Source organism: Pipistrellus kuhlii, unplaced genomic scaffold (genome assembly GCF_014108245.1).
Source record: "Pipistrellus kuhlii isolate mPipKuh1 unplaced genomic scaffold, mPipKuh1.p scaffold_m20_p_20, whole genome shotgun sequence".
In the NCBI taxonomy this organism is placed as follows: Eukaryota; Metazoa; Chordata; class Mammalia; order Chiroptera; family Vespertilionidae; genus Pipistrellus; species Pipistrellus kuhlii.
The window spans coordinates 17,642,682-17,656,515 of record NW_023425516.1 but is presented as its reverse complement, the minus strand read 5'-3'; the positions used below and the strand labels follow the sequence as shown (position 1 = coordinate 17,656,515).

The window sequence follows — 13,834 nt, the reverse complement described above, 5'->3', positions numbered from 1 at the left end:
GCAGCTGATGTTCATCTAAGTGATATTCATCTATTAACTCATTTAATTCTCACTAATAACCTCTGAGGTAGGTAATGCGTTGAATATACAAAATGTCGTCTGTAGATCAAAAGTTGCCGAATCTGCCCAGCCTGCATAGCCCAGTGGTTGAGTGTCGACCTATGAACCAGAAAGTCACAGGTTCAATTCCTGGCCAGGACACACGCCCAAGTTTCGGACTCAATCCCCAGTGTGGGGTGTGCAGGAGGCAGCCGATGGGTGATTCTCTCTCATCAATGATGTTTCTCTCTCTCCTCCCCCTCCTTCCTCTTTCTGAAATCAATAAAAACATATTAAAAAGAAAGTGGCTGAATCTTGGCAATTTGATGCGGTCTGTCCAATAGCATCACGTCCACTTTACAGATGAGGGATTAGGTCCAGACTGGACATGTACCTCGCCTGAACTCACACAGTGCAATCCCTCTGCAGCCCCCCCTCAGACTGCCCCACCCCCCAGGCTGCCCCACCCCCAGGATGCCCCACCCCCAGGCTGCCCCACCCCCCAGGCTGCCCCACCCCCCAGGCTGCTCCACTCCCCAGGAAGCTTGGCCAGCTGGGGAAGGTGGCATCCTGTCTTTCCTCATCTGAGCTGGCCAGACACCGCCCACCCCAAACACATCCGGGCCTCCCAGCAGAGGCGGCCCCCAGACCCGAGTGGGAGCTCTGGTAGGTTACCTCTCCGTGTCACTGTCGCTGGACGCCACCTCCTCCAGGGCCGCCTGCAGGTCAGCGATCCTCCGGATGGACGTCTCCAGGTCTGTCTGGAGGGTCTGTCTCACCGTGGCCAGCTCCTCCACGTACTTCTCCTGGAGACGAGACCACAGCCACGCTTAGCCTTGGGCAGGGCCCCGGGGAAGAGGCAGGCCCCGGGCTCAGCCTAGAATGTACCGGGCACCCATTAGCGGTGGGTGGGTACCCCTCTCAAGGGATGGGCTTATCAAACCCTCAGAGGAACGCTCTGGGTTTTACAGGGAAAGTGGATGCATGAGGGCCTCCAGAGCATGGCCCGTGGCCAGACTCCCTCACCTCCGCTGGGGGTCCAGCCCGGGGCTGTGCTTTGAACCTGCAGCACCTGCAGCCTGGGCAGATGAGGAAATGCATGAACCGATGCATGTTTCTTGGAAGCGTCCCAGAGGATGCCCCGGAAGCTGAGTCTGTGCCCCAGGGATGGATCTGGAGCGTGAGGTTGGAGGGAGGGCAGAATGAGAATGGTTCCCTTTCGACTGTCACCTCAACTCCCCAGTTTTCTGTCCCCCAAGGCGGCGAAGGCAGGGCTGGCAAGCCGCTGGCCTTCATGTGGAGGTCTCCGTGCCCAGCTCTGTATTCGGTGCTTCCCGCTCCTGACCTCACTGCCTCCTCACAAGTCTGGCACATGGGTCACTCTTACTGCTCCCATTTCACAGATGACAAACTGAGGCCGGAGGCGAGAAAGCTTAATGGCAGAGGTGGAACTGAGCTGTGTGTATCTGACTCTCTTCTTCCTGCCCATCCCTTCACTCTCTGACACCCCCAATCAGGTCCTGGGAAATCCGTGACTTCCCCTTGCAGCATCTTCCACACCCTGCCCTTTAACACAGTGACTGCCAACCTAGGATGGGCATGCCCCCAGGGGACACGAGGCAATGGGCACAGACATCTGTGGGTTGTCACAACTTCGGGGCTTGTGGAAAGGCCAGAAATGCTGTTCACATCCTACAATACAGAGGATCGCCCCCTCCACAGAATACGACCCCGCCCAAACGTCACCAGGGTCCCATCTGAGAAAGCTCTAGTGAAATGTGGAAACACGTCTGGAAATAGATTCCACGGGGAAGGGCCGAAAATGCAGAGCCAGGCTCTGGGCTGGGGATGCTAGGAGCAGTGCTATCGACGCCCCGGAGAAGCCGAGAGCTGCCTGGCACCAGCCCTGGGACTGGGCAGGGGAATCCCAATGTGTGACTCTGCGGCCACGAGGCAGACATCGCCGTTATCCTGGCAGCGGGGACGGCCTCCGTGGAATAATGTAAAGCAAATGGAACAGAACAGGGAACGATCATGCCCATGTCTATGCAAATTATGAACACACACTTGGAGGAACACGGGAGAGCTGAGAATATTCATGAGTGGGGGTGAAAAGGGTTTGTGGACAAGATTTTTCCCATAAGCTGTTCTAATGATGTTCATTTTTCACTGCTGGGTTAAGGAAAAGACATATGTCAGCTGATCGGAGTGTGGCGAGGTGAACAGATAAGGAGGCGGGGTCAGGCCTCTGGGTGATTCTCAGCTGCTTGGGTAACTGACCAGCTGTGTGGCCCTGGGCAGTCTGCAGCCCCTCTCTGAGCCCGGCGTCACTCTCCTTTCACTGGTGGGTGAGGAAACTGAGGCCAGCACAGTCACCGAGGGCAGCCAGAAGCAGAGAAGAGATGGGAGCCCTGCTCTGCCACCTCCTACTCTCTTGATCTTTCTGGGGCTCTGTGTGCACACCCCAATGCAAGCCGGTAAGGACCCGGATGCTCCCCACTACCAGGGCACTCAGTTCTCCTTGGAGATGGGCTTGTCTGTTCCCCCTGTGCTAAGTGTGTGCTCTTCCGGCTTGAGAGAGAGAGGAGAGAAAGAACGGAGACAGCCCAGGAGCCACGCCGAGTGGATAAGAGAAGGGATGGTGTGGAAGAGAGGCAGGGACTCGCACAAGCTCAGTGGGAACACCCCCGGAGGCAGATTTGGGAAATTTGGAGTCTGTGTAATCAGCAATCAGCAAACCTTTCCTGCTTTAGCTGGAAAACCACCGAGTCTCTGATTGCAGGGACCAGGTGACTAGGATGCGGTGGGCTTTTCCTCGGGCAGACACAACCAGGCCCCACCCAGAGAGCGACAGCGCTGAGAGACACGGGGACAGAAGGGAGGAGGGGGCACAGGGAGGCGCCGTCAGGCCTGGGAGCCGGGCTCCTTCCCGCTGCCATGACACATGACTAATGAAGCCCAGGACAGGGTCAGGAGGGCCACAGGCAAACGGGGTCGCGATTCAAAATCAGGCTTGAACTTGGTCTTCTCAGTCATTCTCTCTCCTTGGAGTCTTGGAGCACAGAGAGAGACATGGGCGTGAGGGGGAATATTGGGATATGGCTATTGAGATAGATGTAAATAGCAGAAACATACAAATAGACATACCATATGCTCATATTAATCTATAGTTACAATACAGTGATATATAGAAACACAACATATTCATATTTTCTATGTATTCACTACACAGATGCTCCTTGACTTTAGGTGGGGTGATGTCCTGATAAACACATCAGAAATTTAAAACATTGTAAGTGGAAAGTGTATTTAATGCGCCTGACTAGCTGGACGACCTGGCCCAGCCTCCCTTCATTGCGCTCAGAACACATGCATTATCAGCAATCCCACCGTAAACTGAGGTGCGGGGATAACGGATTCCTTCTTCTCACCAGAAGCAGGAGGCACGGATGGGCCTTCCGTGGTCATGTTGGGATGCAAAACCACAAAGCATGCGACCCAAAACACTGGCAACACACACACTGCGGAGCCCTATAGCTAGTCCAGGAAAAGATCAAAATTTGAAATTTAAAGTACAATTTCTGCTGAATGTGTGCGCATTGCTTTTATGCCCCTATAAAGTCGAAAAATTGTAAGTCAAATCATCGTAGATCACCATTCATTGAATAGACATTTATTGAGCACTTACTATGTGCCAGCACTGATCTAGGCAGGGGGAATATATCAATAGACAGAAAGAATCCTAACTTCCATAGAGCTCTGTTCTTGCAGGGGCCTGTCTATCTGTATGCAGGTGTCCAGATCACACCCTCACTATGCATGCACAGTATACACCATGTGCACAGAGATCAATGCAATAGCATGTAGCATGTAGCATGTAGCATGTGTACCTGCTGGCCTCCCAGCACTGCTCAGGAGAATCATGCACCATGTGGCACTCTCAGGCTGCTCCCCCTGCAGGGAGGGAGCGGTTCATTTGATAATTAGCGGCTGCAATTAAAACCGTCTCCTCTTGTGATGTTCAATTAGAGGCTAATATCTAAAACCGTTGTTTGTTTTCTCTGCCCAGGCAGCTGTCTTCAGCAGACCCTTTTCCTGCCCGCCAGTGCCCAGGACGTCAGATGGCAGTTCTGAGCCTCACGAAGCTCGAGGCACCCCCCCCCCAAGACCTCCCAAAGTTATTTCATAAGTTTTTATTATAGATTAGACAACATCAAAACACCCCCAAAACATGATGAAAAATCTTATCATGGTGCAGTAAAGACTTCATGTAACAACAACAACAACAACAAAAATTACACACACACACACACATGCTATTATAAATGTGTGTGTGTGTGTGAATGTGTATGCACCTGTGTACATAGATACACACACACAAATATTCCTACTGACACATACTTAATAAAAGTATTGAACCAATTAATAAATGAATATATTCATTTCTATTTCTCCCATGTTTAAGCACTCTGCTAAATTTAAAATACCGTATCTCACACAATCCTTTTGAGAAGCCTCAGAATCAAGTACTCTATAAGAAGTAATTAAGTAGCTGGAGAACATTACCCCAAAGTAATAGTGGAGTTGTGAGCTGGGTGTGGTGAGGTATCGGGTGATTTTTATTTTCCTTTTGATACATCTCCAGATACTCTGCAAGGAATACGAATTACTTTTATTGTCAGAGAGCTAAAAAATAGAAGACTTCATTTCTCTCTGACACTACAAGGCACAGTCCCCTGGTCCGTCTACCCGCTCACTGCCTCCCAAGGTCTTATTAAACCCATTTTACAGATGAGCACGCTGAGTCTCAGAGAGGTTGGGTCTCTGGTCCAGGGACATGCGCCCAGGACATGATGATCTAGTCGGGCCTAGGTCTCCGGAACCCAGCCATAGCTCTTTCCCTGTTGCCTCTAATTCCTGCTTCATCCAAGGGTGCCTGTGTCTCCGAAAGGGTGTGTGTTGGGGGGGAGTCTTCCCAGAGAGAAAGATTTTGAGGAACTGCCATTGTTTTGTTCAAACTGTCCAAGGGTCATTTGCCCGGGAGAAATGAGGCTGCGGGGGAAAATAAAGGCCCTGCGAATTACGTCCTGGTTAAAGCTCCATGTTAACAACGAAGCCAGCCTCAGTGGGGAGTGCTCAGCCTCATTTTGGGGAAGGGAAGAGTTGAGATGCCCATTAGAAAATCTAAAAATCTAAATAAGATTTTTCTATTTAAGACGGAAAAAGAGCCCAACCTCCGGCAAGAAGAGGATCTGGGGAAACAGTGGCCAGCCCTATCCATGATCCTTTCTTCTTTCTTTTTCTTTTATTATTATTTAAAAAAAAATTTTTCTTCCTTCTTTCTTCATGTTCACCCCTAAAGTTTATAGTTTTTAGTCTATTTTTATGACGTGGTAACAGACACAGAGACTCATCAAAGACCCCCGAGTCGCACAGCTAGGAAGTGACAGCCTGCTGGAAGCTGAGGCCTATTTCCAAAGGTTCAGTAAATACTTGTCTCATCCCACCCTTTCCTTCACCCAGGGCAGGCATGTCTAATGGATCACTGCACAGCAGATCCAGGCCTTCAGGAGCCAGAGTCCAGTGCTACCTGTGCTCCATCTATCAGCGTCAACAGGAAGTCCTGACTCTGCCACCCTTTCAGTGACCTCAACCCTCCTGGAAAAGCCTCCCGAATCTTCAAAGACACACACATACACACACACACACACACACATTCTCACACACACACACACACACTCACATACACACACACACACACACACTCACACACACTCACACACACACACACATATACACACATACACACGCACACACACACACGTTGATTGCTGAGTGCTCTATGGAATTAAAGGAAAATGCACCCACAGCATTTAGGGAGAGACCCTGGTGGGAGGGGAACGGGAGATGCAAACTAACCCCCTGGGGAAGCAGCCTCTCGGAGAAGCACTGGCTACAGAACAGGCACCCGGGTGAATTCTGAGGGTTACTCAACCCTCTTACCCCCAGTTCCTCATCTGCTATGACAACAGCATCACTCTCTGTCGGAAGGTCGTTGCCAGAAACAAATGAAACTATGCAAAACTGCGCACATCTGGCACACCTAACGCAGGGGCATGGGTTTGACACATAACGAACGTCCCCATTCCCTGCTTTCCTGAGAAAAGACTCTGAAAAGCCTTTACTTATAGGAAGCCTGCACACATTGTAGAGTTTTTCAGGAAGGGGAGTCTAAGAACTGGATGTGTGTGTGTGTGTGTGTGTGTGTGTGTGTGTTTTGTGGGAGCCGTAGGATTTACTACCATGCCCCAAAGCATTCTGTATCCGTCAGGAAAATGGAAATCACTCTAGATCACATGTGTCAAACACAAGGCCCGCGGGCCAAATCCGTCCCGCCAGGCCTTGCAATGTGGCCCGCACCGCACTGTCATCACTGCACTCCGCTGCGTTTCCATCACAATGACAGTTTATGACTGTTCAGTAAACCATTCGGCCCGCGATTTAGGCTGGATTTTAGATTTTGGCCCCTTCTCTGATTGAGTTCGACACCCCTACTCTAGATCGTTGAACCGGAGGAATTGCATACAGGGCCTTGGCCATCCTGTGATGGGAAAGATGAGAAGGGAAAAGCGATGATCAACAGCGGGAAGGCACTGCCGACCGAGGGCTGGAAGGAAAAGCCGAGAAGTCAGGCCGCCCAATGGGAGGTGGACCTCCACAGGGCTGCCCGCTGGGAGCTGGGGCCGGGGAGGGGAGTCCCTATGGGGCCTGGGATTAGGGAGGCTCCGCTGCTGCCAGGGACCCCCCTTGAGACCGTGCAGGGCAGGAAGGAACACCAGCTTCCCGCCTGCTTTACAGCTGCCGGTCACCGCCTGTCACTGGCGAACCTACCAGCTGGCAGCGAGGTAACGGCTCCCTGCAGTTCTGAGCGGAGCGGAGGGGAGGCGGGGCAGGTCTCTGAGCATCAGGAGGGTCACGGGCACAGAGCACAGCAGCACCTGGCTCAGCCCAGGCCCCGCTGCTGAAGACAGGAAAGGGTGTTCTCAGTTTGTAAAAATTCACCGAACTGTATACACGGGCGAGAAACGCACGCTCTTCTATATGTATGTTCCGTGGAAAAAGTTGTAAGAAACTCAGAATTCTAATTTGCAAGTGTTACAGAATCCAGTGCTGGGCTGCACACTCCTAGCCTGTATCAGGTGTTTATGGCTACATGTCAGATCCCCTCAACACCTCATGTTTGGAAAAATCAAGTGTTTTTCTGCATCTTGTGGTTTTCTGCGGGTCTGGAATGTGAGAAGTGGCTTGCTTATCTGGGTGGAACTGGCTCCAGGGCTCTGGTAGGCTGACTAATGGCCACAAAGATGTCCACCTTCTCATCCCCAGGACATGTGAGTGTGGTAACAAGAGGGATCCTGCAGTTGTGATGAAAACGAAGAGTATCCTGGATTATCTACCTGGACCCTAAATGTAATCAGAGGGGCCTTACAAGAGGGAGGAGAGACGCAATAAATTCCTAGTTCCCACGCCACCCAGTTTGAGGTGCCTTGTCACCAACCGCAGCCCTAACACCAGGCCTAGTCATGTGCCTCTGAACACGCTCCTCTGAGGAATGAGCACAAAGGTGAGACTGTCTGCGTGGGACCATCACACAGGGCACTCACACAGACCTGCGTGGCACAGCCCGCTGCACACCGAGGCTACCAGCCTGTGCAGCGTGCTACTGCACAAAACAACACGAGATTAAGTGGCGCACAAGAGAGGATGCAATCAAGAGAGGCGGCAAACACAAGATGTATGAGGCCGCCGCTGGCGTAACACAGCCTACGGTTTCACAGCCAACTTTTTTAAAAGTGGGAAGGGTACACTGAATGATGATAAAAGGCACAGCACGGTAAACAGTCGTGTCTGATCATTATCGAGTATTAGGCACCGTACCGGGACAGCTACGGCCTCACTAGGCGATGGAAGGTTTCAGCTCCATGACAACCGTATGGGACCAGCACCGTCATCTATGTGGCCCACTGTTGACCGAAATGTTGTTATGCGACACATGACTGTGCTTTGTTTTCTGGTTCTAATAGGGTGCACGATAGAGAAGTTAGGAAATAGAGAAAGTGGCCAAAAAAAAAAAAAAAATTCCCTTCACTCCACATGGGGACACCAGCCTTAATGACTATTTGCAGTATTTCCGCCCTGCATTCATGGCTGCACATGTGTATATCAGACACACACACACACACACACACACACACACACACACACACACTCAGGTAAATGGCTGTTTTAAAGGCAGAGGGAAGCTGACCATGCGAGCAAGCAGGGACCTCGGAGACCCCCTGCCCCCGCCTGCCCTGCAGGATGCTCCCTATCTCAGCGCGGATGAGCTGGGCTCCCAGCACCTGCTCGCCGTCTTCCCTTTCCTGCCTCATTTTTCTGACGGTTCTAAATGCCCCCCAGCGATTGCCTGAGGCCCTTGAAAGCTTTCTGCAAGGCTAACGTTTTAGGCAATTGGGGCTGTTTGAAACCTAGGTGGTTTAAGATTTCTAACGTGCGTGTGTTTGCTATGCACAGACATTACATAAACAGCGGTGGCCAACACACCCAATATCCGGCAGTGGCGGGAGCCGAACCAGAACCCGGCGCCCCCTCCCAGGTCCTCTCTCTGTTGACAGTGCTCCCCGCTCCCCGGTGCCTGCTTAAACACCAGGTGCAGCTACTCCAGTAACAATCATGGCATGGACTGGGGCTCCCGTGCTGACGAGGGGGCTCTGTACTTGATTTTGGGGCCCCAAGTCCCCCCTGTTGGATGGGGCAGACTCCTCAGCGGGCACAGAAGGGACAGGGTTGAGGGTCTCTCGGGCCAGTGGGCTGGGGACGGAGAGGGAGCGGGGATCAGGCTTTGGACAGTGTGCAACTCCGCCGTGAGTCTTTAAGTCATGGGGCTTACAAGTAAAACACAGACATAACCTGTCTGAAGCCCCTGATCGCTCCGGCTCTCCCAGGCTCCCAAACCACTCCAGCCTGTGGCTTGAGACGCGGCATCTTCAGAAAGGGGCACGGAGGGACTGCAGCTGGAGTTCAACCGTCTCAAGGTTGACCCCCGGCAGAGCCCTCCAAAGCCACGTGACCTCCTGGCCTGGCGTGACCCCCAAGCAGCCTGCTCCCCCCAGTCGCCCACCCAAACTGCTGCCTGGCCAAAAAAAAAAAAAAAGACAAAAGGCGTTTCATTTTTCTGCTCAAGCTCAAATGTGACATATCTGTGCCACCGGATTTTCCTGACAGAGAATAATTATATCAACATAATTAAGTCTCACATGCAAAAAGGATCTGTACTGCGCAGACCGGCACTGCACTTCCCGCATCCGAGGCCCACCGTTCCAGGCAGCCATTACCGAGCCACCCCCGACATGTCTTATTTCAATTTAAATGGAAATGAAGCCCGTCTATCTCGGCCCACTGGCCCGTGCGATGGCAGAAATGGGGGACATGGGCTTTGAAATGTCTCAAGTGGCCACTGGGTTTTATATCCCTAGACGTTCGTGTGCGGACAATGAATAGTGTACCTCTGGTCCCTCCTCTGGGCCTTGAGTGCCTCATCAATGCAATGGGCTAACGTCTTGCATCTTTCCCCTGCTCTGTATTCATGATTGTAAACTTAGTCTCCATCATCACCCCCTCCGGGTTCCATAGTCCTTCCTCTCTCTGGTCCAGCCCTCGCCATGCTGTATTCCATAAAGTGGGTGCGGGCACGGGACTCCTCCTCCTCCTTCTCCTCCTCCTCCTCCTCCTGTTCCTCCTCCTCTTTCTCCTGCTCCTCCTCCTCCTCCATCTGACCAAGTCCTCTCCTGCGTAGGAGGCTCCAGGGCCTCCTGATTTCCCACAGTCCAAGCTGAGTGGTTCAGCCTATCGAGCCCCTCCAAGTCTCCCTCCCACCCCACTTTTGAGGTTCTTCTTCCACCCTACATGCTCTGCACCCTACACATCAGTAATTCCTATAGATTCCAACGTCTTTCCTGCCTCAGTGCCTTTGCACCTACCATCCCACCGCCTGGAGTGCTCTTCCTTGCTCTGACAAGTGAACTTCCTATTCATCCTTCAAGGCCCATTCATTCCACAATCACTTCCTCTCTGATGCCCTTTCTGGCTCCCCCGGGTAGAACTGGCTGCTTTCATCTCTGTGCCTCTGGCATTTGTACAAGCCACTGGCATGAGTGTTGTTATTCTCGAGCCTCTGATTTCCTGCTGTATTGAGCTCCTTAGGAGTAGGGTTGTGCTCAGCCTGATATCCCAAGTGCACTGCCTGGAACTCAGAAGTCACCACGGAACCCCATTTCAGCTTTAAGTTCTTGCAGCTCTGAGTTCGTGATGGGGGCCGTGTGCAGCAGGTCTTACCACCATGGGGCTTTGGTTTATTCACGTAAACACAGGCTTTATCCATGTAAACCCAGCTCCACCACTGAGAGCAAGACCCTGGGCAGGCCCTCGCCCGCCTACCTGAGCCTCAGTTTCCTCGTCTGTAAAGCGGGAATGATGACAGCATCGCTGTGCTGCGGGACAAACTGAGAGTTCATGAGTGCACTGCACACGATGAAGAAGGTGCTCAGCAAACACCATCCCTCCTTCCTGTTCTCAGAACTCCGATGGGGAGGGGGGCAGTTTGGGAAGCGTGGCAAGTGCGTGGGGTCTTCTCTATTTCGGGGCTTTGCTACCCTCGCTCCATCCCCCTGGTCCTCTCTCTCACTCATTCAGGCCTCAGTGCATCCACTCTGCACCCCACTGGCCACAACATCTTATGTCCCAAACATGGTCCCTCAAATCCTTCCTGTCCCCTCTCCCCCAACGCATGCTCATTCTCTGCCGCACTGTCTTAGCTGCCACGTCACCATTTATACCAACACGCCCATGACTCAGACCCATTGCTGCCCACACACTGACCCTCCTGGGCCAGGTTAGGCCTCCTCCCTGTTAGCACCCTCTTGTGTCCAGGGCATCCCGGGACGGGCCTGGCTGGGCATCGCAGACACCGCCCATAAATACCGGAGGCGGAAGTCATCCAGGCCAGCAGTGGCTAAGCGACCGCATCCCAGCAGCTCTGCCAGTAGGCACTGCCCGAGAGAGAGCATGGGGGGAGACTTATACCTGCATCGACGCAAGACCCAGAAATGGATCCTGCATCTGCCCCGTCTCCCCCTGCACCAATGACCTCACGGCAGAGCCTGACTCCTCCGCTGCTCGGGGCCATCAGCTCCCTCCCGTCTCCATGCAGAACATCGTGCGGCTAGAATCACGTTTGGGTGCTGTGTAAACTGCGAAGAGCTGAATGCACACGAGATCGTTATTTCTCACGCTGCTCCTCCCCGCTCCAGAGACCTCCCTTCCTCTCCAGGCGCATCCCGTCACCCCAACATGACTGCGGCCCCAGCCGGGGGGTGTTCTCAACGGGCCAGAGACCCAGCACGAATGAACGCAAGTGAAGAGGGAGAAACAATCTCCACCCCCCCACCCCCAGGAAATCAACCCCTAGCAACGGTCTGGTGCATTAGATATGTGCCCCCCGAGAATGGATCAGGGAGGACACAGACCGGAGCTATTGGCATCAGCAATCAATGCCAGAGCCCGGCCCTCCGCACGCTCGGACCAGCGTCAATGCCGGCTGGCTGGGGACAGGGCGGGGGCGGGAGCGGCTGTCAGAGAGAGAGAGAGAGAGAGAGAGAGAGAGAGAGAGAGAGAGAGAGAGAGAGAGAGCAGTGCCTGTGACAGGATCATCAGAGTGCGGCCAGGCGTGGTAATGACTGGGATGAGGACAACAGCGGTTTCTGGATCTGACTGGCTTCCAGCTACTGAAGCGAGAGGCTGCCACAGGCACACAGGGCCCTGGCCGCCTAGTGTCGTGGGAAGTCCCGTCTACTGCCTGGGAAACGGGCTTTTTGGGTGGGTGGGGCTCATTTATTCGTGCCACTTTTCTTTAAAATATATATTATTTATTTTTTACAGAGAGGAAGGGAGAGGGAGAGAGAGTTAGAAACATCAATGAAAGAGAAACATCCATCAGCTGCCTCCTGCACGCCCCTCCACTGGGGATGTGCCCGCAACCAAGGTACATGCCCTTGACCGGAATCGAACCTGGGACCCTAAAGTCCGCAGATCGATGCTCTATCCACTGAGCCACACTGGTTAGGGCCGTGCCATTTTTCTTTTAAAAAAATCCTCATCTGAGGAGATGTTTTCCATTGATCTTTAGAGAGAGCGGGAGAGGGGATGAATGGATGGAGAGAGGGAGAGACAGGGGGTGGGAGTGGGAGAGAGAGAGGGTTGAAACCTGCAACTGAGGTATGTGCCCTTGACCGGGAATCAAACCCTGATCCTTTGGGCCCAGGGCTGATGCTGTATATCCCCTGAGCCAAGCCGGCCAGGGCTGTCCATGCCGCTTTTCGGCAGGAAGGTTTTAAATGAACGCCTGCGATCCCAGGGCACTGTGCTGCCTCCAGAGCGGGGCTCGGGTGCGTCTGTGTTCTCTGGGCTGAAGGGTCCTGAGCTAAAAAGAAGGGCTCCTCAGCCTCAGCATTACTGGCATTTGGGGCCAGACAGTTCCTCTTGGCGGGGAGGGAAGTGGCAGGCCCGCGCCTTGTAGGATGGCTGGCAGCGCCCCTGGCCTCCGCCCACGAGATCCCAGCAGCACCCGCCTCCAAGTGACGCTGATCAAAAATGTCTGCAGATATTGCAAAGTACCCCCCAAAGGGGCAAAACCAACCCCAGTGGAGAGCCACGCTGGAGCCGAAGGGCAGGTGGTCGGCATTATTTTTTAAAAAGACCCACACTTGGGCCAAAACCGGTTTGGTTCAGTGGATAGAGCGTCGGCCTGCGGACTGAAAGGTCCCAGATTTGATTCTGGTCAAGGGCATGTACCTTGGTTGTGGACACATCCCAGTGGGGGGCGTGCAAGAGGCAGCTGATCGATGTTTCTCTCTCATCGATGTTTCTAACTCTCTATCTCTCTCCCTTCCTCTCTGTAAAAAAATCAATAAGATATATTAAAATAAAATTAAAAAAAAAGACCCACACTTGGCACAAATGTGAATTTGAATCCTGAACGAACCATTTCCTACTCCGTGACTCCTCCCCTGCCTGACTTCAGGGGGTCTGGAGTCAGGCGACAGTAGGTACAGTGTGTGGTTCTCCAGGCGACAGTAGGTACAGTGTGTGGTTCTCCAGGAACCACTCTCCGGCCCCTTCAGCAGCCTCTCCGATGACTGGTCAGGAATGCAGACTCTCAGGCCCACCTGAACCTGCTGGCTCAGGCTCTGGATTCTGGACCCCCCACCCCCACCCCAAGGTGGTCCGTGGGCACATCATGCTGGAGAAATGCCACCTCTGATGCAGAGCGCAGGGTGGGCAGTCCAGGAGACGAAGACACATCCCGCTGCCAGCCAGCCCTGGGAACCAGCTGTGGGCAGGTCACATGACCGCTTTTAGAATGTGTGGGGCAGAAGGAGAGACACGCCCTGGCTCCTGAGGGTCACAGTGCAGACCTCACCCGGCACGGCTGGAAAGCATGGTGGGTGCACAGGGTTTGCCAACGGGCCAGGCACCAGGCTGCCCGCCTCCTTTCCTTCCCGGCGCCGCTCTGGCTGCGGCCATTGTGAGCCCGGGCTCCCGGCTGCAACATAAAGAGGCAGGCGCTCCCTCCGTACACTTTTATGATCTTCCTTTTGATGGAGTCTAAAATTATATCAGCCACTTGGCCACTCACGGTCCATTTACTCATTTATTGACTCAGCGGGAAAGAAAAACA

The 13,834-nt window shown here is 53.2% G+C and overlaps 1 protein-coding gene across 2 annotated transcripts in view; it reads right to left on the bottom strand.

Moving 5' to 3' along the window:
• The window catches only part of MYO18B (myosin XVIIIB), a 157,240-nt gene that overhangs the window by 18,436 nt on the left and 124,970 nt on the right, over positions 1–13,834 (bottom strand). For both annotated transcript variants that reach the window (XM_036449438.2, XM_045585651.1), the window contains exon 40: positions 715–845. In XM_036449438.2, coding sequence (XP_036305331.1) covers positions 715–845 — 131 coding nt within the window. The remainder of the gene's footprint in view (positions 1–714; positions 846–13,834) is intronic.